The 25955-nt window shown below is 47.3% G+C and overlaps 2 protein-coding genes across 5 annotated transcripts; one reads left to right on the forward strand and one right to left on the reverse strand.

The window, feature by feature from the left end:
- Positions 1-13: 13 nt before the first annotated feature.
- Positions 14-8980, forward strand: HDAC6 (histone deacetylase 6). 2 transcript variants are annotated; one of them, XM_074277978.1, is made up of 28 exons: positions 14-229; positions 427-520; positions 708-845; positions 1512-1600; positions 1689-1773; positions 1989-2029; positions 2168-2264; positions 2589-2686; positions 3031-3135; positions 3269-3337; positions 3448-3574; positions 3673-3738; positions 4088-4147; positions 4298-4387; positions 4718-4824; positions 5081-5148; positions 5547-5715; positions 5810-5938; positions 6041-6209; positions 6315-6448; positions 6677-6745; positions 6831-7023; positions 7145-7294; positions 7409-7583; positions 7660-7973; positions 8068-8214; positions 8542-8670; positions 8784-8980. In XM_074277978.1, the coding sequence occupies exons 2-28, from the start codon at positions 461-463 to the stop codon at positions 8850-8852; spliced, it is 3147 nt and encodes a 1048-aa protein (XP_074134079.1). In that variant the 5' UTR covers positions 14-229; positions 427-460; the 3' UTR covers positions 8853-8980. The 2 variants fall into 2 exon arrangements, with proteins under 2 accessions (XP_074134079.1, XP_074134080.1); XM_074277979.1 differs by lacking the exon at positions 14-229 and having other exon boundaries at positions 294-520.
- Positions 8981-9185: 205 nt separating this feature from the next.
- On the reverse strand, positions 9186-25887 carry LOC141548803 (uncharacterized). 3 transcript variants are annotated; one of them, XM_074278007.1, is made up of 3 exons: positions 25745-25887; positions 9610-9917; positions 9186-9524 (listed from the first exon to the last, which is right to left on the reverse strand). In XM_074278007.1, the coding sequence occupies exons 2-3, from the start codon at positions 9879-9881 to the stop codon at positions 9290-9292; spliced, it is 507 nt and encodes a 168-aa protein (XP_074134108.1). In that variant the 5' UTR covers positions 9882-9917; positions 25745-25887; the 3' UTR covers positions 9186-9289. The 3 variants fall into 3 exon arrangements, with proteins under 3 accessions (XP_074134108.1, XP_074134107.1, XP_074134106.1); XM_074278006.1 differs by lacking the exon at positions 25745-25887 and adding an exon at positions 25424-25684; XM_074278005.1 differs by lacking the exon at positions 25745-25887 and adding an exon at positions 11847-12144.
- Between the last annotated feature and the right edge of the window lie 68 nt (positions 25888-25955).

Consider the following 25955-nt stretch of genomic DNA (forward strand, 5'->3'; position numbering starts at 1 on the left):
CGTTACGTGGTGCCATCGCGGCGTGTGACGGGGCGGGCGGCACGTGACCCGAGCTCGGCGCGCTGCTCGTGCTCCGCGCGGATTCGGGCTGAAGCGACCGACTGCCTAAGGCGGGGGGCGGGGGGGGCCTTGGGCCTTTGCCCCCTCGTCCAGTCCGAATTTGGGGAGGCGGGGTCCCCAAGAGTGAAGAAGGGCCGAGGAGGCGGGGTCGGCGGCCGCCTGGAGCCCAGTGAGAAGGGCGGGGAAAGGGAGGGGGCGGGGCTGATTCGGAGGCCGAGGGCCCACCCCCCGGGGGGAGGGGGGCGATGGACTGAGCAGACCAGTGGCCCCCGACGAGGGGAGGAGGGGGACGTGACGGAACTGCGCTTGGATTGTTGGGAGGGCGGGGCGGGGGCGCGATCGGCCTGAGAACCGAGCCTCTCGCAGGTTAGGTCGCCTGGTGGGCCCGAGCCAGTCTCCCATGGCATCCCAGCCTGAGAAGCCAGGCCCGAATCCTTCACCCTCAGGCACCCGGATGACGGTCAGTTCTGGGGGTTTAAGTCCCTGCCGCTGAATGAAGGAGGGGGCTTCTGGGAGGCTCCCCAATGAGGAGAAGAGGAGGGCAGGGCTCAGGGCGGAGGGGGGGGAAGGAGGGAGGCAGGGGAGATGCTCCCACTGAAGAACCATTGTCCCCCACCGTCTGAATCGCCTGCCTGTGGCATCCCTAGGGGCAGAAGAGGGGCGGCCGGAAGGGGTCCCCGGCCCCTCGGCCGAGCCCGGGTTTGGCTGAGGCTCGACGCAGAGGGAGGGCAAAGAAATTGAGTCAAGTGTCTGAGCAAGAGCTGGTGACCAACCTGCAGGACCTAGTGAGTGCGGGCCCCTCCCTTCCCCCTCTCCATCCGATTCTGGGGGGCGGGGGCCCAACCCCAACCCCAATCCCCATATGGGCTTTCAGGCCTTGACGCGACTGAATAAAAATCGCGTCATTTCTGCTGCAGCAGAAACCCCGAGGGGAAGCCCCTCCCAGATCCATCCCTTCTTTTACTTATTCCTTTAGATCTTTCTGGATCTAGCTAGTGAGGGGAGGGGATCGGCCTTCATTTCTGAATGGGCGTGGCCTCAGGCAAACCGACCTGTGGAAGGCTGAGGCCTCCCACTGCATCCGGAGCCATCCCGGCCATCCCAGCCATCCCATCTCTTTCTGGCCACGGGACCCAGATGGCTCTGGAGGGGCAAGTGAGCCAGGTGTCCCTGCCGGCCTCCCTCCCTCCAAGGCAATTCCCTTCCATGATGTCTCTTCAGAAATGAGGGACAAACAACAATAATCTCTTTCTTTCCCTCCACGATTTCAATCCGGGGTCCTGGGTCACTTTAGTCCTCTTTCTCATTCCCCACTTAAGACTTCTGGACTTTAACCTGGGGAATCGCTTGAACCTCTTCAAATTGTGCTTTTCTCTTCCTCCTGGAGGCAAGAGCATCTTCTTGGGGGCCTCCCTCCTTTTCCATTTCTTCTAGTTTTTATTCTCTTCTAGGACCTTGAGGCCGAGTCAGAAATACCCTCTGGGACAGGCCTGGTGCTGGATGAGAGAATGGGCAGCTTCCGTTGCCCCTGGGATGACAGGTGAGCCTGGAAAAGGCCCTGAGGAAAGGCTTCCACTTAGCCGGGAGCCAAAGGCACATTCAGTCTTTTCCCTTTTCTTTTTCCTTAGTTTTCCTGAACGCCCAGAACGCCTTCAGGCCGTGCAGCAGCAGCTGTCCCGGGACTGTCTGCTTGAGCGCTGTATCCCCATTGAGGTGAGCACGGCCTCTGGAGAGGAAGGCTGGCACTCTCACCGCTTCCCTCTCCAACTGCCTCGGTTTCTCTCCCATTCCAAATTATCAGCAAACCCGAGGTGCTTGGGCTCTGTTCCAGACCCAATTTCCCTCTGGCCTGAGTCTCCCAAAGTCCAAGAGGGCTTTCCATAAAGGACTTCTCCATATTGGCTCCTTGCTTCTGTATCCTCCCACAGGCCCAGCCAGCCACTCCCCAGGAGCTGCAGCTTGTCCACAGGTGAGCTGAAAAGCTTGGGTACTGAGCCCCCTTCTTTCCCTTGGGGAGTTTCCTTCTTGGGAAGGAACCCTCCCCACCCACCCCCCCCCCCCGCAAGTCTCTGGAGAATCCTTTATCCATCTTTCTGTGGAATCACAGCCAGGAATACGTGGACCTGATGTCGTCCACCCCGGACATGACTCAGATGGAGCGTCGGGCCCTCTCAGACACCTATGATTCTGTGTACCTACACCCGGTGAGCCATCAGCCTTAGACTTCCGTGCTTTGGGGAGATTGGCAGGGATGGAAAAATGCAGACCCTAGAAACTGATTACCTTTTCTCTCTCTTCCCTCCCACCTTCTCTTCGTCTCTTTCTCCCCCTCTATCTTTTCATTTGTTCTCCCTCCCTTTCATCTTGTTTCGGTTCTCTCCTTTGTCTTTTTTTTTCTCCATCTTCCTGTCTCCCTCATCCCCATCCCTACCCCCCCCCCTCGTCTCTCCTGTGCTTGTCACACTTTCTTCCTCCACGTTCACACTGGTCCCTTGTTTCTCCTTCACTCCTCCCCCATCTTGGAACAGAACTCGTTCCCCTGTGCACTCCTGGCTACTGGGGCACTTCTTCGCCTGGTGGACGCCCTCATGGGAGGCGACATCCGAAATGGACTGGCTCTTGTCAGGTAGGTGCTGGGGAGGGGAGGTGGAAGGCGCGATGAGCCTGATCTCCCCTCACTCCACCCCTCTGTTCCTCATCCGAGGGAATCTAGCTCCGTGCCCGTTTTTGGACAGCGGATGTTGGTCCAGACCATTTGTGACATGCGTCCCCGCTCCACTGGCCCTGATCCTCCCGCTGCTATCACATTTGTGCCACAGCACTGATGTACACGTAGGGGTTCATCGTTGCCTCTTTTTTTTTTAAGCAGTTTGTTCTGAGCTCTGCTTTCCATCAGCGCCTTCACTGATTCATTCAATCATTCGTTCAGTCAGTCCCCCTCTGATCCTGTGTTTGGTCCTCTGGTCCTAGGCCTCCTGGCCATCATGCCCAACGTGACAGCATGAACGGCTACTGCATGTTCAACAACGTGGCCATTGCTGCCCGTTATGCCCAGAAAAAGCACCACGTCCCACGGTGAGGCTGGGGGCGAGGCTGGGGGCGGTACGGGCTTTCCGAGGAGTCTGCCCACCAAGGCTAGGCCCGGTGATAGACCGGCCACTTCCCCGAGTAGCAGATGAATTCTCAGGGCACACTTCACCTTTTGCAGGGTACTCATTGTGGATTGGGATGTCCACCACGGGCAAGGCACGCAGTTCATCTTTGAGCAGGACCCCAGGTATATTCAGAGTGGGCCTTCCCCTTAGTATACTAGAGGGCTGGGGATCCCTTCCCCTGGCCCCACCCCTCCCAGCCTCCTACTCTTCAGTACTCCTTTTCCTTCTCCAGCGTCCTCTACTTCTCTGTTCACCGCTACGAACAGGGCCGCTTCTGGCCCCATCTAAAAGCTTCTGACTGGCGGGCAACGGGCAATGGCAAGGGTCAGGGATACACAGTCAACGTGCCTTGGAACCAGGTCAGGCCCCTGGCACTTGGAGAAGGCCCTGGCCTAATAGGCCTTCCCCCGTGCACATGCTCACTGTCTTTCTCTGTCTGGCTGTGTTTCCCTCCCAGGTGGGGATGAGGGATGGGGATTACATCAGCTCCTTCTTACATGTGCTGCTGCCCATCGCTCTGGAGGTAATGGAACCCGTGGGGGACCCCTTAAACAGGAGAGTGTTGGGAGGGCTGGAAGGCAGACGCTGAGGGACTGAGCCAGAGTGGTGAGGTCTGGAAAGGAGCTGGAGTCGGGGCACCCAGGCTTGACACATACAAGACTGGAGTTTGTGGGGGAGAGCAAAGATGGTAGTGGGAAGAAGATAAGAGGCTCAGGCCGGGGGCTGGGGGGGGTGGCGAAATCCAAGGAAAGCCCGTGGGGCTTTAAAATCAGGAGGCAGCTTTCCAATGGGCCTTGGGATCCAGCATGGGGCCGGGCGGAGCGGGACATGCTTCAGCTCACGTTCTCTTTCTCCCGTTCTGTCGTCTCCAGTTTCAGCCCGAGATCGTCCTGGTGGCCGCTGGCTTTGATGCCGTGCTGGAGGACCCCAAGGTAGGCCCTTTGGCGAGGGGGGACGAAATTGGACACGGCAGGAGAGAGGATCCCGGTCTGGGTCGCTGTCACTCACCCTGGTGAGGGGGAAGAGGCGAGATGCGGGGAGACCTCAGCACGGTGGTGAGCTCCTCCTTTTTTCTTTCCCAGGGAGAGATGGCAGTCACTCCAGGGGGGTTTGCCCACCTCACTCACTTGCTCATGAGTCTGGCTAAGGGAAGGCTGATTCTGTCTCTTGAGGTGAAGGATCGTCTCAATGTCTGTCCACGTCTTTCTCCTCTCCGTCTTGTTGTCGCATTTCCTCCCGTGACGGCCTTCGGGGCCTTGCTTATGGGATCTGGGAAGGGGCCGGGGTCTAATTAGGGTGAAGGCGTTATGGGGTGGGGGCTGAGATGCTGTGCTTCCCCTGGCCCTTCCCCTCTGCCTTATTCCATCCTAGCCTGTCGCACGGTCTCTTCTGCTCCTCCTTTGTTTTTCCATGCGCTCCCCCTTTCACACGAGGGACCTGTGAGACGCCTTTGGTTCCCTCTGATTGGCTTTCCCTCTCTTGAGCGGTCTCCTGTCCTGCAGGGTGGCTACAACTTGCGTTCCCTTGCTCTGGGAGTCAGTGCCACTCTCCAGACCCTCCTGGGAGACCCATGTCCCTTGCTGGAAACACCTTGCATCCCCTGCTTCAGGTGAGAGACGGGAGTCCCCACCCCTGACCCCTCCAACCCCCCAGAAACTCCTGGCTGACTGTCACTCAGGGCACATAGCTCTACCTCTTTGGGGACCGTAATAGGTGACCCCTAGGGGCTCGGCCTTTCTCAGCTTTTGAGTTCCCGCTTGTCCCATCTCCGTACTGTGAGAGCGTCAGACTAGCCGCCGTCACGTCCCTTTCAGCTCTGCCATTTCCTAGTTTCCTGTGATTGCTCTTATTCTCCCAACTGGCAGTGCCCTGGAGTCCGTGTCCTGTACCCTGGCCGCTCACAAGCCTTTCTGGAAGGGCATCCCGAGGTTTCGTAAGTGAGGCGCCTGACAGGGTCGAGGGGCCACAGGAGGGCTGGCGGTCTGAAAGGACTGTTCCCCACTTCCTTTGCCCGTTCCTATCTGAAGGTGTCCGGGGTCTCAGCCCTCCGAGCGCAATGGGAAGGGGGCTGCACCGGGAGTTGGGGGGATGGGCTGGGAGGGAGGAGGAGCCAAGGAAGTCCACAGGTGGCTAAGGCTGGAGACGGCTGGACTGGCAGGGGCAGTGACTTCCCCCCACAGCCCTACAGGGCCACTTAGTGTAGTGGAGAGCCCCGCTATAAATGGTGGCTTGACCTTGGCGAAGTCCTTTGCCCCTCCTAGGTGGTACTACATGATCTTGAGCTGTAAATCTGTGATCCTTTGACCCCACCCCCACCCCCACTCATAACAGAGCCTGCCCCCGATGACCTAAAGGAAGATGACCGGGACATGAACCTAGGCCCCATGCCCGATCTTGAGATGCTGGGGAAGCCCCTGGACCAGGGCCTGCCCATGGCCATGAACCGAACGGGCCTGGTATATGACGCCAGGATGATGGAGCATTTCAACATGTGGGACAGGTACCGGGGTCAGCTTGCCAGTTGAGGGGGTCGTTTGCTGGGGCCTTCCCCAGCCCTCCCTTCCCTTGGGTGACCTCTCCCGGCCCTTCCCCAGCCACCACCCGGAGCGGCCCGAACGCATCGCCCACATAGCTCAGCGCCACCTGGAGCTCGGCCTGACTCCTCGCTGTGTCTCCTTGCCCGCCCGCTGCGCCACGCTCCGTGAGCTGCTCAACTGCCACAGGTAGAGGCTGCCCTCGTCTGCCCCTCCCCGGCGGCTTTCTTCGCGCCTCTGCTGGCGCTCCCTTGCCGACTTCCCTGTCCCCTCTCTCTCTTCCCTCTGCAGCGAGGAGTACATTGATCGGATTCGGGCCACGAGCTGCCTGAAGCCCCGCGACCTGCACCGGGAGGGCGAGAATTACAACTCCATCTACATGTCCTCCCAGTCCTTTGGCTGCGCCCAGCTGGCCGCTGGAGCAGCTTGCCGTTTGGTGGAGGCCATCTTGACCGGGGAGGCACGTGGGGGAAGAGAGAGGGCTCCGGGCTGGGGGCAGGGGTGGAAGGAGCAGTGGAAATGGATGAGAAGCGAGGTGATCCTTTGGTCTTTGGCCTTCGCACAGGTGCACAACGGGTTGGCCATTGTCCGCCCACCGGGACACCACGCTGAGAGAGATGCCGCCTGTGGTTTCTGCTTCTTCAATTCCGTGGCTGTGGCTGCTCGCCACGCCCAGGACATGGTTGGCCGGGCCCTCCGGTGAGTATGACTGAGGCAGGAAGGTGAGGAGGACCCGGGGCGGGGGGGAGCCGGAGCAGGTGAGAAGTGCGCCATTGGCCTTCACCCTTGAAGTGGAGTCTTTGGTGGTCCTGTGATGTCATCAATCTGACCGCCCACGGGGCCAGGCCACAAAAAAAGCCACCAAGCGTAAGGGGAGCCAGGGAAGACCCAAAAAAGCAGCTCCTTGCACCACCCCCCCCCTTCCAGAATCCTGATCGTGGACTGGGACATTCATCACGGCAATGGGACGCAGCACATATTTGAGGAGGACCCGAGGTAAGGCCCCAGGGGAGCCGGGGAGCCCAGGCCAGGGTGCCTGAGGGGCCCAGCTCCGCCTCCTGACCAGCTTTTCCACACCTAGCGTGCTCTACGTGTCCCTGCACCGCTACGACCACGGCACCTTCTTTCCCATGGCCGAGGATGCTGCTAGCAAATGTGTGGGCCGGGGCCGGGGCGAGGGCTTCACCGTCAACGTGGCGTGGAACGGGCCCCGGCTCGGAGACTCCGACTACCTCAGTGCCATGCACCATATTGTGATGCCCATCGCCTACGAGGTGAGGCTGGTGGCTGGGGAAGCCGGGTGGGGTGGGGGGGGGGGTGGTAGGAGCCGGGCGGGAAGACGGCTGCGCCTTTGCCGGGCCACCGCCAACGCCTCTCTTTGCGCTTGTCTCCCAGTTCAACCCCGAGCTGGTGCTGGTGTCTGCCGGCTTCGATGCTGCTCGTGGGGACCCCCTGGGAGGCTGCCTGCTCTCTCCGGAGGGCTACGCGCACATGACTCACCTGCTGATGGGGCTGGCCGGAGGCCACGTGGCTCTGGTCCTCGAGGTACGATCCCCACGGGACTGGGCCGCCTCCCTTTGCCCCAGCCTTCCTTGCCTTAGCGGGGTGCGGTCCTCACCCAGACTCCACACCCACCTGCCTGTCTTCCCCTAACTCTAGGGTGGCTACAACCTAAGCTCCATCTCAGACTCCATGGCTGCTTGTACTCGGACCCTTCTGGGCGACCCGCCCCCGCTGTTCCCTTGGTTTCGGCCCCCGTTGCCCGGGACCTTCGTCTCGCTGGCTGAGGTTGCCCAGGTCCATCAGAAGTACTGGCAGTGCCTTCGGCTTACTGGTGAGCCCAGCTTCAGTAGGAGCCATGGGGGAGTCGGCGGGGTGGGGTCTGATTGCTTCGTCCCCTGTCCCGGCAGTTGACACAGAGGAAGAGGAAGAGGAGACCTCCTTGCAGCCGGCTGAGGAGGAGAGCGCCCTGAGGCAGAGGCCTCCTGAAGAGAGCCCCACAGTGGTGCTGACCATAGGACCAAAGCTAGAGGAACAGCCTCCGTCCCCCACGTCCGAGGAGACCCTGGGCCTGGAGTCCCTGCAGCTCGGGACCCATGCTTCTGGGGAGCTGGAGGCCGAGCCCACCATTTCCAAAGAAGAGGACCATGAGGATCCTGGCCTGCTTGGGGAGGCAGCTGGGAGAGGGACCCCAATGGTGGGGGATGAATTTGCTGCTGAGGGGGTGAGTCTCTCTGTCCCATCCCCAAGCAATGGGGGGGGGGAATCACGCCCCTCGCTGGACTTCAGGCTCATCGCCATCTGGCATGACCTTTCAGACCGTGTTCTACGCTGTGACTCCGTTGGCCTGGTGTCCGCACCTGATGACTGTGCGCTCGGTGCCCGAGGGGGGCCTGGATGCGACCCAGGCGTGCCAAGATTGCGGCACCCACATGGAGAACTGGCTCTGTCTGTCTTGCTATCAGGTGGGCCGGGGGAGATAGGCGGAGGTGAGGGGTGGGGCTGGCAGATGGGGTGTGGAAGGACCCAGATGTAGGGAAGAGAGGTGACATTGGGAGGCCCAGGCAGCCAAAGGGCTTGCCCTCATCCTTGGGGGCACCCCAGTGCCCAGAGGCCTGGGATTCTGAGCGACTACCTTTGCTTCTGCCCACCTCGACTTGCCCTCTCCTGGATGGTCACGAAGAAAAAACGTAGTGTCAAGGGTTTCGGAAAAGGCATAAATGTTGGTAGGGGGCCTGGCGCATGATAGGCCCCCGACTAAATGATCGCTCCCTCCTCCTGGCTTCTTTTAGGTTCATTGTGGACGCTACATTCATGGTCACATGCTCCAACACCACGAGGCCTCGGGCCACCCAGTGGTCCTCAGCTACGCCGACCTGTCGGTCTGGTGTTACGCTTGCCAGGCCTATGTGAACCATGAGGTAAGTAGTGGCTGCTGGGTACGCGGGGGCCGGGCGTCAAGAAGGGCTCCCTGAGCCTTGGGCTGTGGGCTGGGTGTCGAGAAGAGCTCCCTGACCTTTGTGCCTTTGTCTAGGTTCTGACGGAGGCCAAGAACACCGCGTACCTGTCCAAATTTGGGGAGGAGATGCCAGGGGTGCTGTGACGGACCATTGCCCTGCCACCCCCCTTAAGCTGTCATCCTTCTGGATTGTTGTTGTGATTCCCGTGGCTCTCTAGCCAACACACTGGCCTCCCAAAATAAAATAAAGCAGAACCCTAAAAGCACCGGCATCCCCCCCCCGTCTGTTTTGTACTCTGTGGGATGGGTCTTTGAAGGAGGGGATGCGGGTTCAAAAGTTCTGGTGTGGGGAGGTAGCACCGAGTAGGCTGGCCCTGCTGCCCCAAGGAGCTGGTGGGGAAAGACTGGGAATGGAGGTGACGGGTGGCCCCCAAAAGGGGCTTGGCAAGGGGGGCGGGCACCAGACACGAGACAGACTCTGCTTTGCTTGCTTTATTAAGCTTGGGTGCTGAGGTGGGGAGGAACATGCATGATAAGGGGAGAGATGGGAAGCCAGGAGCCTTAGGGGAATGGAGACCCCGTTATTCTGGCCAGTAGTGGGTGGGGGCAAGTGGCAGCCCCCGACGGCCCTGAGCCCTGCCCTTGGCTCCCGAGGTCTCCGGGCGGCTCAGGTGGAGTGGTGGGGTCTCCTGTGACTTGGAAGCGGGACCTGGCCCTAGATCCCGGCGCAGGCGCCGGCGTTGCAGAGGCCACGGTTCCCCCCGGATCAGGGGGGAGACCTCTGACATCTTGGCCAAGAGCCGGTTCATCAGCAACCTGCAGATGGAAAGATCTTGAAGTCCTTAGTGCCTGTACTTGTGGGGACCCCCCCCACGCCCATCCCCCTCCTCCCCGTTGATACCTGAGTAGCTCCTCGTTGGAGTCGGCTGCCTCCTCCTTGGCCTGGGTCTTGGGGCCAAGTGCCACCGGCTCTTCCATGTTGACTTCAGGCTCGAGATGGGAGCTGCCCCATAGGCGCAAGAGGAACTGGGCCAGGGCGGTAGCTTTGGCCTTGGTTTCCCGTTCCCACTCCTGCCTCCCAGCCTCCGCCTCCAGAAGCCTCTCTAGGGCCTGGGCCAGCAGGGCCGCTTTAGGGGAACCCGGCGGCCACTCCGACTGCAGGGCCCTCACCATTTGCTCCAGGTTCCAAGAGAAAGGCTGGGCCCGGGGCTGTGGGACCCAGAAAGAGATGTTCAGGGCACGTGAAGCAAGAATGGACATGTTGTCCCAAAGACCTGCCTCCTCTACTCGGTCCCTGCATCAGAAATCCTCAATTTACCATGTGCCTCACAGCTGAGCATTGATTGACCTTTTGCCGGGCCACTGGCAAAAAAGTGACCACTAGGCCTCGAGGTGGCCCTTTCCACTTAGGGAGAGAGTGGGTAGGAAGCTCTTCTTGCCATCTACAAGCCTAGATGTACCTCTGGATCCGCCATCTGTGGCTCCCACCAGCCATGGCCTCCACCACCCATAGCCCCCGTTCCTGCCTTTGAGCCAAAAATCCAAACCCTCTTGTCCACGCCGGCCCTTCTGATGAATGAGGGCAGCTCGGCACGTGCCCCCCCCCCTTCAGTTGTCCCTTTGCCATCATCCGTTCTTCTAACTCATCTGCAATCTTTTGCTTTGAGGTCAGGCCCCCCTCCCCCTCGGTGTCATGTCAATGGCCCGCTGAATTCCGTCTTGCTTGCGAATGCCCTTCTTAAAGTGTCCCCTTGGCCATCCCCGGTGAGCTAAAAATGAGTGCATTTTCCCATCCCTGGAAAGCTGCAAGTGTCTGACCACGGAGGCCTCTGTGGGGGAAGGAGACATCTCGAAAAGGTTTGGTCAGGCCTGATTCGGGCGTGAATTCGAGGTGTTCCCTCGTCTTCTCCCAAAACTAAACAAAGGCCCGGCTTGAGACGCCAGTGATAGCTCCCCGGCTCGTTGCCAGTTTCTGGCATTGAGAAATGGCCATGTGGCTGTGAGATATATAATATATGATGAGAAATTTATCATCTTTCAATCCAGAAAAGTCCTTCTGGACCACATGGTACAACTCTAATTCCTTGCTCAAAAGGTGAAGAAACAAAGGGGGGAAGCGGGGGAGGGGGGGGGAGGGGAGGGGAATGAAGGGAAAGTGATTTGTCCAATGTCACAAAGATAAAAGTGGGTCAGGATCCAAATCCTGGAGTCGCAGTCAGACTCTCCTGCCGCGCCAGCATTTTGGTCTTGGATCATTTCTGCAAGGACTGGCAGGAGCGCTATAAAGAAATCTACATCCCCAGGAGAAACCCCCCACAGTTGTTAAATCCCTCAGCGGGGGCTTTTGCTTAAAGTCATGTGTATGATCCGGGCTCTTCAGAGTCCCCCTCAAAGTACCGCAGAGCGGGCAATATGGAAGCCTGGGCTGTGGCAGAAGCTGCCTTTCTCACGTCAGAGACAAGAAAAGAAACGATACTCGAGCCTGAGGACGAGGGAAGGATTTGGAAATGAGGGTGACGTCAACGTGGACCGCGCCAGCATCTTAACGGAAAACGCAGTGGAAAGGGAGCTGCTCGGGCCTTGGCCCTCCCAGCCCCTCACAAGAGCCAGCTGGAAAGGGGCAGACCCGAGGGAGCCATGACCCCGGCCTTCAAGCTTTCCCCATCCCCAAGACGCCCCAGCTCGGAGGGGCTCAGAGATAGAGCGGGGAAGGGAGAGGGGGGCAAGAACTGGGGGGCTGGGGGATATGCTTGTCCCCCCCCCAAAAACAAAGCTCCTGAAAGCAGATGCGGGCTGAGTGTCACACACAGCCAGACATATCCCGACTGGACAAACACATGAGCTCATGCAAAGCCCCCGCCGGGATCCAGCTGGGACGGAAGGGAGCACCCCCAGCCCGCACCCGCACCAACACTCGCCACAATCCCCACTGGCGCGGCCTTTTCCCTTTCCTCCAGAACCTCGGACAGCTCCAACTTGGGCTCCTCCCTCTGCCTGCAGAGGCAGTAACCCTAACAAAGCTCTCCTCCCAGGGTCACTGGCTGGGAGCGCCCCTCCTAGTACAACCCGGCCCCTTCCCTCGCCTGGCCACAGCTGCTCTGGGCAGCCCGCCCGGGGGGCACCGGGTCCTGGCAATACCTGGGCAACGACTGCGCCATGGCTAGCCGTTGGGAGAGACAGGAGTCCGGCCCAAAGCAAGGTGAGCAGCGGCAGCGGCAGAGCTGCCATCCTCCTCCTCCTCCTCCTTCAGCCTGGAGCTTGCTCCTCCCTCCCTCCTGCTTCTCCTGTCGGCGCAAGCGTGCTACCTCTTCCCGCAGTCCTACGCCAGCTCCTAATGATCGCTCTCGCCCTTCCCTCCCTGAAGCAAAGAGGGAGCTCGGACCACAGAAGGTCAGGGCCGCAAGAGGCTCTAGTGACCTTCCAGTCCAAGCTGGCCCCCCAGGAAGGACTCGGACACTCCCCCGAGTCGGAGCGAGCTTTGCTTTCCAGTGGGATGCGCCTATTTCGCCCCCACTCCCAACATCCAATGCCGCTTCTCTCTCCCGCTATGGCGCTCAACCTCTCTACCCCATCCCCCCCAACCTTCTCCACTGGAGCCCAGAAATCCTGGGGTAAAAACCTAGAACTTCCATAGCAAACAACAAATATTACATCCCAAGGAACGGGATGGAGCAATGACAGGGAGGCAGGACCAGGAGAAATCAAAGAATATGAGCTGATCCTCTCTAAAATCGGGGGGGGGGGGGGGGGGGGGCAGAGTTTGCCCCTTCAGAGACAGCAACATTTATTCTGCCAACCTTCTCTGAATTCGCTTCCTACTGGAGACAAACATCCGAGAACATCACTGCACATGCCTGGGCCTGGGTCCTGGCTTCATGTTTACCACCATAGAAAAATGGCTGAGAGTGGAGAGCACCCCGGGGGGAGGGGGTGAACTGGATAGGAAATACTTGATCACTGACCTCTGGAAGGAATAATCAGAATCACTGGCAACTATGGTTCCTGTCACAGTTTGATGGCCGTCAGATAAAAGTGTTCCACCACTTTTTTTCAATCTACGGTTTTTCTTTTCTTTCTGAGACAATTGGGGTTAAGTGACTTGCCCAGGGTCACACAGCCAGGAAGTAGGAAGTGTCCGAGATGACATTTGAATTCAGGTCCCCCTGACTTCAAGGCTGGTGCTCTAGCCACCTAGCTGCCCCAACTTTTTTTTTTTTTTTCAAAACATATACAAGGACAATTTTTTCAACACTGACCCTTGCAAAACCTTGTGTTCCAATTTCCCCCCCTTGCTCCCACCCCCTAGATGGAAGAAATATGTTAAATCCAATCTATGTATACATATTTATGCAGTTATCTTGCTGCACAAGAAAAATCAGATCAAAAAAACTGAGAAAGAAAACAAAATGCAAGCAAACCACAACAAAAAGAGTGAGAATGCTGTGTTGTGGTCCACCCTCAGTTCCCACAGGCTTCTCTCTAGGTGTACATGGCTCTCATCATGACAAGATCATTCGTTCTACCATTTGTTAACCGGCTTTCTGAAGCCACAAACTATCCAACCAATTTGTCTTTACAGATGAAAGTAGCTGTGGACCCTGGATTTCAGGGATCCATACTGCCAAATGCCGGCTGACCCAAATGAACATCCCGTAAAGTGACAGGAAAACAAAAGCTTCACAAGATTCCTTAGACCGGGGCTTCTTAAACTTTGTCTACTCTTGACCTCTTTTTGCCCAAGAGATTTTTTTTTCCATGACCCCCTGTGTGTGGGTTTAGAAAATAAAATCATACATTTGGTAAATCATAAACAAACATGATGGTAAATAATTTCATGACTCTCACCTTCAGTTATGTGACCCTATATGGGGTCATAGTTTAAGAAGCTGGGCCTTAGAGAAAAGGGAAATGTATAGAAGGCTTTTTCACTGTACGAGTCAAAGCACTTTTCTTATAGCTTTCATTGACTAGTCCGCCACTGAAAATCGAGGCTCTGTCTTTCTAGGTGCTTTTCTGAATCCACTGTTTGACTGAATAAAAAGGTTGAAACTAGGGCCCAGCAGCAAGACAGGAGCCCGGCCACCACAGAGTCCCCAACTCTCAGCCCCCAGCATCCCTCATACCAGACTACCAAAGTCCTAGACAATCCGAACCCAGCCTCTCCATTCATCATCCCAACTTCTGCCCCTCCTTCCTTCTCCTTGTGTAAACTGGTTTTTTATCTCTTTTTATTAAAGATTTTTATTTTCAAAACATTTGCATGGATAATTCTTCAACAACGACCCTTGCAAAACCTTGTGTTACAATTATTCCCCCTTCCCTAGATGGCAAGTAATCCAATATAGGTTAAATATATGCCATTCTACTCTACATATTTCCACATTTATCATGCTGCACAAGAAATATCAGATCCAAAAGAAAAAAAATGAGAAAGAAAACAAAATGCAAGCAAACAACAACAAAAAAAGTGAAAATACTCTTGAGTGTTGTGGTCCACACTCAGTCCTCTCTCTGACTGCAAATGGCTCTCTTCATCACAAGATCATTGAAACTGGTCTGAATCATCTCATTGTTGAAGAGAGCCACGTCCATCAGAATTGATCATCGTATAATATTGTTGCTGCCATGTACAATGATCTCCTGGTTCTGTTCATTTCACTCAGTATGAGTGTGTACTTCTTACAGAACAACTATTTTGTAAAAAATATTTTGTCAATTGCTACTTTTTAAAATTTGAAAACCAGATTTTATTTTTTAATTTTTTTCCCAATAGGATTTTATTTTTCTAAATACATGTAAAGATAGTTTTCAACATTCATTTTTGTTAAGACTGTTCCAAATTTTTTCTCCCTCTCTCCCTCCCCTCCCCCTCCCCAGCAAACTAGCTAACAAACGTTAAACATGTGCAATCCTTTTAAGCATGTTTCCATATTTACTATGTTGTGAAAAAAAAATCATACCAAAAGGGAAAAAAAACGAGAAAGAAAAAGCAAACAAATAAAAAAAAAAAGATGAAAATACTATGCTTTCATGCACATTCAGTCTCTATAGTTGTCTCTCTAGAGTCTACTGGAATTTTCTTGGATCACTGAATTGCTCCAAAGAGCCACTTATTAACTTCAAGTCCAAAATCAAAAAGTAAGCTGGAAAAAGTGGAACTCAAGACACACACACACACACACACACACACACACACACACACACACACACACACAGATACTGACTTGAAAATGTCTTCAATCAAAGCTTGGAAGGAAAAAAGATGCAATTAGACACAAACCCACCAAGAATTTCTTTAGTATTAAAGAAAAAGTTTCTTAAAAAAGAAAAAAATAAAGATTTAAAACCAAGTGAGAATAGTAGAGCAGAAAAATAAAGAATTGAGAACAATGGAATCAAATTATGAAAAGAGAATTGTTATTTTTTGCCCTTCATTCTCAAAGAGAATCAATGACAACAGGGGTGTGAAGTCTTGACTTGCTAGTGAACTGCATTTAATTGAAGGAGAACTGACCAAAATTATTAGCCTGTCTCCTCCAGAGTCATCGGGGTCCAATGGCAAGAAAGGTCAAAATGACTGGCAATGGCCCCCCAAAAGAGAATTGACAGCTTGGTTAAAAAAAAAAAAGTATAAAAGAGGTAAATAAAGGAGAAAATAACTCCTTGAAATTTAGAACTGGCCAAATGAAAACTACTAACTCTATTAGACATCAATAAATAATAAAACAAAGCTTAAAATTTTTTTAATGGAAGAAAATGTGAAATATCTCAGGAAAAACAACTGATCTGAAAAATAGAATAGAGATCATTTGAGAATCACCGAACTCCATGAAAACCATGAACAATATATATATGTATATATATATATAGGCAGAAAACTGCCCAAATATTTTAGAACTGGAGAGCAAAGTGGAAATTGAAAGAATTCACCAGTTATCTTCTGAAAGAAAACTCCAAAAGGAAAACTCCAGGAATATTAGAGTCAAAATCCAGAGATTCCAGGTCAAGGAGAAAATGCTTCATGTAGCCAAAAAGAAAGAATTCAAGTAACATGGAACTGTCACACAAGATTTTACAGTTACCACTCTAAAAAGAAAAAAAAAAAGGCAGAGCCCTTATAAAATATATTCCATTGGGTATTCCATAGCCAAGAATAAAAATTGAATATAATCCTACAGGGGAAAATGGAGTTTTAATGAAATAGAAGACTTTCAAGTATTCCTGAGGCAAAGATCGGACTAAATAGAAAATGTGACATTCAAACACAAGACATTCTCATCTGAACTATTTAGAGGAGGAAGGAAGAATATACACATACACAGTTGTGTACAGAAATTAATCTGTTTAATTATTTATATATATATAAATTAAAATTAAAAGGTAACAGGAAGAAAATGTCTTAGGGAAAAATGGAGGAGGTGTAAAGGGAGAAAAGATTGTGACAGTCAGTAATCAAATAGAAACAGACTTAAGGTGGGTTCAGGGCAAAAAAAAGATGGGGAAAGAAAATGAAAGATAATAGTTAATATAATTGTGAATGTAAATGTGATAAACTCATCCATAAAACAGAAGCTGATAGCAGAATGGATTAGAAACCAGAATCCAATGATATGTTGTCCATAATATATTTTAACATGTTTAACATATACTGGATTGCCTGCCATCTAAAGGAGGGGGGTGGGGGGGAAAGCGGAGAAAATCTGAAACATAAGACTATGCAAGGGTTAATGTTTGTCTAATCTCTTTTTATTTTTTATTTTATTTATTTTATTAATTTTATAATTATAACATTTTTGACAGTACATATGCATAGGTAATTTTTTACAACATTATCCCTTGCACTCCCTTCTGTTCCGAATTTTTCTCCTCCTTCCCTCCACCCCCTCCCCTAGATGGCAGGCATTCGCAAGGGTTAATGTTGTCAAATTATCAGTGCATATGTTTGAAAATAAAAATCTTTATTAAAAAATAAAAAATATGTTGTTCACAAGAAACAAACATGAAACAGAAAGCTATATACAGAATTAAAATAAGGGGCTAGAAAAGAATTATATTTCAGCTGAGGTAAAAAAGGCAAGGGTAGTAATTATGATCTCAAAAGCAAAAACACACTTAATTAGATGAGATAAAATGGGAAATTACATTTTGTTAAAAGGTACTATAGAAATATATATGTACCAAATGGCATAGAAACTAAATTCTTTTTTAAAATTTTATTACAGTTTTTTATTTTCAAAACATGTATGGATAATTTTCCAACAATGTATTAGTGGTATCTCAGAGTTGTTTTAATTTGCATTTCTCTTATCAATAGTGATTTAGAACACCTTTTCATGACGAGAAATGGTTTCAATTTCTTTACCTGAAAACTGAATGTTCATATCCTTTGACCACTTATCAACTGGAGAATGGTTTGAATCCTTATAAATTGAATCAATTCTTTATATTATTATCTGTATTAAATATATTTATATGTATTTTAGAAATGAGGCCTTTATCAGAACCTTGAATGTAAATTTTCTCCCCAGTTTATTGCTTCCCTTCTAATCTTGTCTGCATTGGTTTTATCTATAAAAAACTTTTTAACTTAATATAATCAAAATTATCTATTTTGTGTTCAAGAATGAACTCCAGTTCTTTGGCCACAAATTCCTTCCTTCTCCACAGATCTGAGATCTTTGTTCTTCTAATTTTCTTATTAATATCACTCTGTATCTAAATCATGAATCCATTTTGACTTTATCTTGGTATACTGTGTTAGGTGTGGGTCAATGCCTAATTTCTGCCATACTAGTTTCCAATTTTCCCAGCAGTTTTTGTCAAATAGTGAGTTCTTATTTTACAAGCTGGGGTCTTTGGGTTTGTCAAACACTAGATTATTAAAGTTATTGACTATTTTATCCTGTGAACCTAACCTGTTCCACTAATTAACTATTCTCTTTCTTAGCCAGTACCAAATAATTTTGATAACCACTGCTTTATAATATAGTTTTAGGTCTGGCACAGCTAAGCCACCTTCATTGGCTTTTTTTTTTTTTTTCCCATTAATTCCCTTGAAATTCTTGACTTTTTGTTCTTCCAGATAAACTTTGTTATTTTTTCAAGATCTTTAAAATAGTTTCTTGGGAGTTTAATTGGTATGGCACTAAATAAGCAGATTAGTTTATGTAGTGTTGTCATTTTTATCATATTCGCTCCACCTACCCATGAACACATATTTTTCCAACTGATTAGATCTGACTTTATTTGTGTGGAAAGTGTTGTGTAATTGTGTTTGTATACTTCCTGACGTTCCCTTAGCAGATACATTCCCAAATATTTTATACTGTCGACATTATTTTGAATGGAATTTCTCTTTGTATTTCTTACTGCTAGACTTTGTTGGTAATATATAAAAATGATGATTTCTGTGGATTTATTTTGTATCCTACAACTTTGCTAAAGTTGTGGATTCATTCTAATGGGTTTTTTTAGTTGGTTCTCTAAGTATACCATCATGTCAACTGCAAAGAGTGATCATTTGGTTTCCTCATTACCTACTCTAATTCCTTTAATCTCTTTTTCTTCTCTTATTGCTGAATCTAGCGTTTCTAATACAATGTTGAATAGTAATGATGATAGTGGGCACCCTTGTTTCACTCCAGATCTTATTGTGAATGATTCTAGTCTGTTCCCATTACATATGATAGTTGCTGATGATTTTAAATAGAGCATCCAAATTCTTAGAGAAAAGGTTACAGGAGTAAATAGTAAGATATGGTGGGAGACCTCAATTTACCCCTCTCAGACTTTTCTAAGTCTGAAAATAAAATCAACAAGATAGAAGTTAAGGAAATGAAAAGAGTTTCAGAAAAGTTAGACATGATAAACCTCTAGAAAATATTGAATGAAAATAGGGTTATACCCATTTCTCACTTGTTCTCATTACCATCAAAGAAATTGGCACAAAAACTTCACACAGAAAAGCAGGCATTAAATGCATCTTTTTCTGACCATAAAGCTATAAAAATTACATTAAAAACAAGCCTCATAAATTAGCTAGGTGGTATAGTGGATAGAGCACCAGCCCTGAAGTCAGGAGGCCCTGAATTCAAATGTGGCCTTAGACATTTAACACTTCCTGGCTGTGTGTCACTGGGCAATCATTTAACCCCAAATGCCTTAGCAAAAAAAAAACAAAACAAAAACAAAAACAAACCTCATGATTCAGCCCAGTTCCAATGATCTTGTGATGATACCCATGCATATGTTTTGTAAACAAAAAGATGTAATTAAAAAAAAAAAGCCTCATAAATAAAGCTTAAAAATTAACTGAAAACTAATTTATTCCTAAACAATGCGTGGGTCAAAGAGAAAATCATACAAATTATCCATTCATTAAAGATAATAGTAATAATAGCTATTATTAAAATAGCTACAGACAGTATAAAATACTTGAGAGTTTACCTGCCAAGACACATACACAGGACCTACATGAACAGAATCACAAAACAGCCCTTCAGACAAATACAGATCTAAATAACTGAAGAAATATTAATTGCTCATGGGTAAGCCAAGTCAATATAATAAAAACAACAATGGGTACCTAAAATTAATTTACTTATTCAGTGCCATATCAATTAAACTATCAGGAATTACTTTATAGAGCTAGGAAACAATTTAAAAATTCATTCTTAAGGAACAAAAGATCAAGAATATCAAGGGAATCAATGAAAAAAAAAAAAAAAAAAAAAAAAAAAAAAGGAAGGAAGGCAGCCTAGCAGCCAGATTTTCAACAGTACTGCAAAATTGTCATCCTAACAATTTATATGACACTGTGTACCAGGCATTATACTAAACTATTTACAATTATTATTTCATTTCATGCTCAAGAACAATCTTGGAAGGTAGGTGTTATTATTATCCCTATTTTACAGATTGAAAACTGAGGCAAACAGAGGTTAAGTGACTTTTTGGGGGTCACACAGCTAGTTAGTGTTTGAGGTTGAATTTGAACCCAGATAATGACAAAGAGAAGCAACATCCCAAAAAAACAGTGGAACACAGCCAAAAGAGCAGGTAGGGGGAAATTTATATCTCTGGCTACTTATATCAATAAGAGAGAAATAACAGATTAATGAATTGGGCATGAAATTAAAAAACAATTAGAAAATCAACAAATTAAAGATCCTCAATTAAACACCAAAATAGAAATCCTTAAAATCCAAAAAGAGATGATCAAATTTTAAAATTAAAAAAAAAAAATTCAATTAAAAATAAAAGTAAGAGTTGGTTAAAAAACAACCAAAAAAATTAGTTAAGTCATTGGCTAATTTGATTTTTTTAAAAGAAAAAAACACCCAAATTATCAAAAATGAAAAAGTTTAACATATTTAACATGTAGTGGTCAATCTGCCATCTGGGGAAGGGGTTGAGGGGAAGGAGGGGAAAAGTTGGAACAGAAGATTTTGCAATTGTCAATGCTGAAAATTACCCATGCATATATCTTGTAAATAAAAAGCTATAATAATATTTTTTTAAAAAGTTAAATTCACAAATAATAATGAAATAAAAGCACTTATTAGGAGTTGTTTCACACAACTATATGTTACTAAAATTGACAATATAAATGAAATGAATGAATAATTACCAAAAGTATAAATTGATTAGATAACCAGAATGGAAATAGAAAATTTAAATAACTATGTCTTATAAAAAAGAAATTGAATATTCCATAAATAAATTCCCCAAGGGAAAAAAGGACCAGATGGGTTTACAGGCAAATTCTACCAAATATTTAAAGAATAATTAATTCGAACACTATTATATATACAAAAAAAAAAAAATTAAGTCAAGGAGTGCTATCAAATTCCTATGACAAAAATATGTCCTTGTCACCTAAAATAGAGAGTCAAAACTCAAAAGAAATTAGACCAATTTCCCTAATGAATTTTAATGAGAATATATAAATAAAACACTAGTAAAAGTATCACAAAGATTATCACAAAAATATGTGTATATATCTAACTGTATTTTCTCTGTGTGTGTGTGTGTGTGTGTGTGTGTGTGTGTGTGTGTGTGTGTAAGCATAGAGCACTGGACTAGAAATCAGGAAGGCTCATCTTCATGAGTTCAAATCTGTCCTTAGACACTAGCTATGTGACCTTGGGCAGGTCACTTAGCTGGGTTAGCTACATTTATAAAATGAGATGGAAAAGGAAATGGCAAAGCTCTCATGTATCTTTGCCAAGAATACCCCATCCAAATGGACTCATAAAGAGTCAAAAACAATTGAAAACAGTGGAACAACAATGCAGCAAAAGCTTTTGAAAAATGCACCATCCATTCCTGTTTAAGATTGTAGAAAGATTCCACTTAAAGTAATTACTTTAATACTTTAATTAAAGATTTAGGAATCTATCTGCCAAGGGAAAATCAGAAACTCTATGAGCAAAACTACAAAACACTTTCCACACAAATAAAGTCAGATCTAACCAATTGGAAAAATAGTAAATGCTCTTGGATAGGGCGAGCAAATATCATAAAGATGGCAATACTACCTATAACTAATCTATTTACTTAGAGCTATACCAATCAGACTCCCAAAAAACCATTTTAATGACCTAGAAAAAATAAAAACAAAGTTCATATAGAAAAACAAAAAATTAAGAATTTCAAGGGAATTAATGAAAAAAAAATCAAATGAAGGTGGCCTAGCTGTACCAGATCTTAAATTATATTATAAAGCACCGGTTACCAAAAATCATTTCGTATTGGCTAAGAAATAGACTAGGTGATCAGTGGAATAAGGTTAGGTTCAAAGGACAAAATAGCCAATAATCTAGTTAATAATCTAGTGTTTGACAAACCCAAAGACCCCAGCTTTTTCTCCACAGGCTAATTGTACACTATTTCAAAGTCCAATTCTTTTTGTACAGCAAAACAACTGTTTGGACATGTATACATATATTGTATTTAACTTATACTTTAACATATTTAACATGTACTGGTCAACCTGCCATCTGGGGGAGGGGTGGGGGGAAGGAGGGGAAAAGTCGGAACAAAAGGTTTTGCAATTGTCAATGCTGAAAAATTACCCATGCATATATCTTGTAAATAAAAAGCTAAAATAAAAAACGGAACAAATTGTAGAAAGAATAGTAATAAATGGAACTTTCATTAAAATGATAAGTAATATTCAAAACTAAGAGCAAGCATTATTTGTAATGTGGACAAGCTAGAAGCCTTTCCAGTCAGATCAGGAGTGAAACAAGGATGTCTATTATCACTTTTATCTATATCGATACTGTACTGGAAATACTAGCTATATCAATAAGAGAAAAAGAGGGAATTAAAGGAATAAGCATAAAGGAAAAACAAAACTATCATTTCTTGCAAATGATATTACAAGTTATTTAGAGAACCCTAGAAACTCAACTAAAAATCTAATCAAAACAGTTATCAACTTCAGCCAAGTTACAATATACCAAATAACTCCCCACAAATCATCTTGAACAGAATCACAAGACAGTCTTCACACAAATACAGATGTAAATAACTGAAGAAATATTAATTGCTCATGGGTAAGCCAAGTCAATATAATAAAAACAACAATGCTACCTAAATTAATTTACTTATTCGGTGCCATATCAATTAAACTATCAGGAATTACTTTATAGAGCTAGGAAACAAATTAAAAATTCATTCTTAGGAACAAAAAAGGTCAAGAATATGGACGGAATCAATGGAAAAAAAAAAAAAAAAAAGAAGGAAGGAAGGCAGCCCTAGCAGCCAGATTTTCAATAGTACTGCAAAGTTGTCATCATCAAAACAATTTGATAAGAGAGATTGGTCAATGGAATAGATTAGGTACACAATACAGTGAAGCAAATGAGCCCAGCAACTTAGCAAGAACTCACTATTCAACAAAAACCGTTGGCAAAACTAGAAAGTGGTCTGGCAGAAACCAGGTATATTTTCTGACACCATATATTAAGGTAAGCTCAAAATGGGTAGATGATTTAGATATAAAGGCTGAGACAAGCACAAGGAAGTTAGTAGAATAGGGAAGAATTCATGGTCAATTCTATGAAGATCTGGGCAGGTAGCTATGGAAAGCAAGAGTTCACAGCTGAGCAAGAGACAGAGTGGTTCAAAGGAGGTAAAATGAATAATTTTGATTATGTGAACTTGACATTTTTCCACAAAGAAATCCAAATGCAGCTAAAATTAGAAGCAGGAAATTTTAAGGGAAATGATTGGTACAAGTTTCTCTGATCAAGGTTTCATTTCTAAGCAACATGGGGGAATGAGTCAAGTTTACAAGAACTTGAATTATTCCCTGATTAATAAATGATTAAAGGAAACAAACAGGAAGTTTTCAAAAGAAGAAATCCCTACCTAAATTCATCTTCTTATTCAATGCCATACCAATTAAAGTACCAAAAACTATGTTAGAGAACTGAAATAATCATTTTTAAATACAGCTGGAAGAATAAAAAGTCGAGAATATCAAGGAAAGGGGCATCTAGATGAGCACAAGCCCTTTAGTCAAATTTGATCTTAGACATTTAACACTTCCTAGAAATTCCCAGCTGTGTGACCCTGGGTAAGTCATGTAATCCCGATTGCCTCAGTTTAAAAAAAAAAATCAAGGGAATTAATGGAAAAAAATGCAAAGGAAGATGGTCTAGCCATACCATATCTCAAGTGACAATCATCAAAACTATCTCGTACTGGCTAAGAAATCGAGGGATGGATCAGCGTAATGGATTAGGTTCACAAGACAACTTAAAAAATGACCATAGTAATCTAATGTTTGAGAAACCCCAATATCCCAGCTTCTGAGATTAGCAATCTCTTACACAGTATAACCAGGATCAGATCAAAAGGGGTACATGATTTAGACATAAAGCGTGATACCATAAACAAATGAGGAAAGGAAGTTTGTCAGATCTATGGAGAAGGAAAGAATTGTTGACTAAACAAGAAACAGAAAGCATTATGAGATGTAAAATGGGTACTTTTGATACTAAATTTAAAAGTTTCTGCACAAAGCAATGCAACCAGGATTAAATAGAAAACGGAAAGCTGAGAAACAATTTATACAGCAAGTATCTCTGACAAAGACCTCATTTCTCAAATATATAGAGAACTGAGTCAAATGTATAAGAATACAAATCATTCCCCAATTGATAAATGCTCAAAGAATATGAACAGGCAATATTCGGATGAAGAAATTAAAGGTCTTAGGAAAACATGCTCAAAATCACTCTTGATTAGAGAAACGAAAATAACTACAAATAAACGTTCCCGTTTTAGGGAGAGGAAGAGAAAGGAGAGAAAATTTGGAGCTCAGTTTTTTTAAAATGCATGTTAAAATGAATTGATTCAAACCAGTTCCAATTGTTCAGTAACGAAGAGAGTTATCTACACCCAGAGAGAGAACTATGGGAAATGAGTGGGGACCACAACGTAGCATTTGCACTCTATCTGTTATTGTTGGCTTGCATTTTTGTTTTCCTTCTCAGGTTTTTTCTTTCTTTCTGGATCCGATTTTTCTTGCAGCAAGATGACCACATAGACTTGAACATATTTAACATATAATGGACTACCTGCAAAGGGAGGGAGTGGGGAGGAGGAGGAGAAAATTTGGAACAGAAGGTTTTGCAAGGGCCAATGTTGAAAAATTACTCATGCACATGTTTTGTAAATAAAAAGCTATAATAATAAAAAACCAAATGAATGTGTAAATTGTCTTTAAAGGTAACTAGAAAAAAAATACTATTTAAAAAAAAATCCAAGCCATCAATATCCACAGGGGAAAAAATGCTCTAAATCACTAATGATTAGAAGCAAATTAAAACAGCTCTGAAGTCCTATCTCACATCTATCAGATTGACTGATAGAAAGGAAAAAAACAGAAATCTTGTAGGGACTGTGAGAAAAGAAGTACTCCAATGTACTGTAGGTGGAGCTGTGAACTAATCCAACTGGTCTGACTGAGAAGCAATTTGGAACTACGCCTAAAAAGGTATTAAGCCCGGCATATCCTTTGAGCCAGCAATATAACAAGGCAACTACCCGATTCAGTAATCTCAGAGAGATCAAAGTGAGGAAAAGCACCTATCTGTACAGACAATATTTAAAGCGGCTCTTTGCACGGTGGCAGAAAATCGGGATCGGAGAGAGACGCCGGAAATGATAAAGGGGGCGATGTCAGAGAAATCTGGGCACACCTGCGGGGCCCACGCACAGGCAAGTGAGGAAAACAATTTCTACAAAAGCAGCAATAGTGTAAGGGTACTCAGCCGTGAAAGACCTAGGGACTCTGGTTACCATAGCGAGCGACTACAGTTCCAAAGGACTCATAACACGTGACCCGCCCCGGAACAGAAAACTGATGCACTGCGGGCTGAGGCAATTTTAGAGGACGTGACCAATCTATTTTATTTCACTATATACGTTTGTACCGGGGACGTGCTTTTCTGGTTTTCTCACTGGGTACACCCAGGAAGGGGACGGGGGAAGTCGAGAGATCCGAAAGTGAACATAAAATGCAAATTAAAAAAAAAAAGGAATCTCAGGAGGACCCAAAGCAGGTAGGGGGGCAATTTCGGACGTCAGTTTAATAGCATTGACAGAGCCATTGGCTGTACCACTTAATGCGAACTTCGGCTCCGCCTTCCGGAGCCCTGTGACGTCACGTCGGGCCGAGGCCCAGCACTTGCTCTTACCGCTAGGCTGGAGCGGGCCTCGCTGGCTCTCCGGCTCCATAGCTTTAGGCCCCGGCCGCTCCCTAAGCCCGTTCTCCAGCCCAACCCCGGTCCTTGAACCCCTCGTGTTCCCTGAGGGGGCGAGGCTCGACGTCGAGTCAGGGCTGAGGCCGGAGGGGAGAACGTGTGCGAGCAGGCCTGGCCCCCTCCCCGGAAGTAGCCGCTATCTGCTCCCAGGTCGAGGCACTTCGGGGTTTATGCGACAGGCGCATGCTCGCAGCTTCTGAGCGGTGATGGCGCTGTCGAACCAATCCGAGCCTCCCTCCCAAAATCCCTCCTCACCCTGATTCCCGACCGCCCCGCCCCTTAGAGAAGAGTCGCGTCCACTTGGCAAATGGGCCAGAAAGCAAAAAGAAGGGGAGCGGGTCTTCTCCGCTCTGGCCGCCGGTGCCTCGTCGAGCTAGAGACGCCATCTAGTCTTTTCCTACGTGACTTAGCCCCGTCTCAGGCAGCGATGTTCGGCGGAAGGGGAAATGGGGGGGACTCTAAGTCC

This window comes from Sminthopsis crassicaudata, chromosome X (genome assembly GCF_048593235.1).
Source record: "Sminthopsis crassicaudata isolate SCR6 chromosome X, ASM4859323v1, whole genome shotgun sequence".
NCBI lineage: Eukaryota > Metazoa > Chordata > Mammalia > Dasyuromorphia > Dasyuridae > Sminthopsis > Sminthopsis crassicaudata.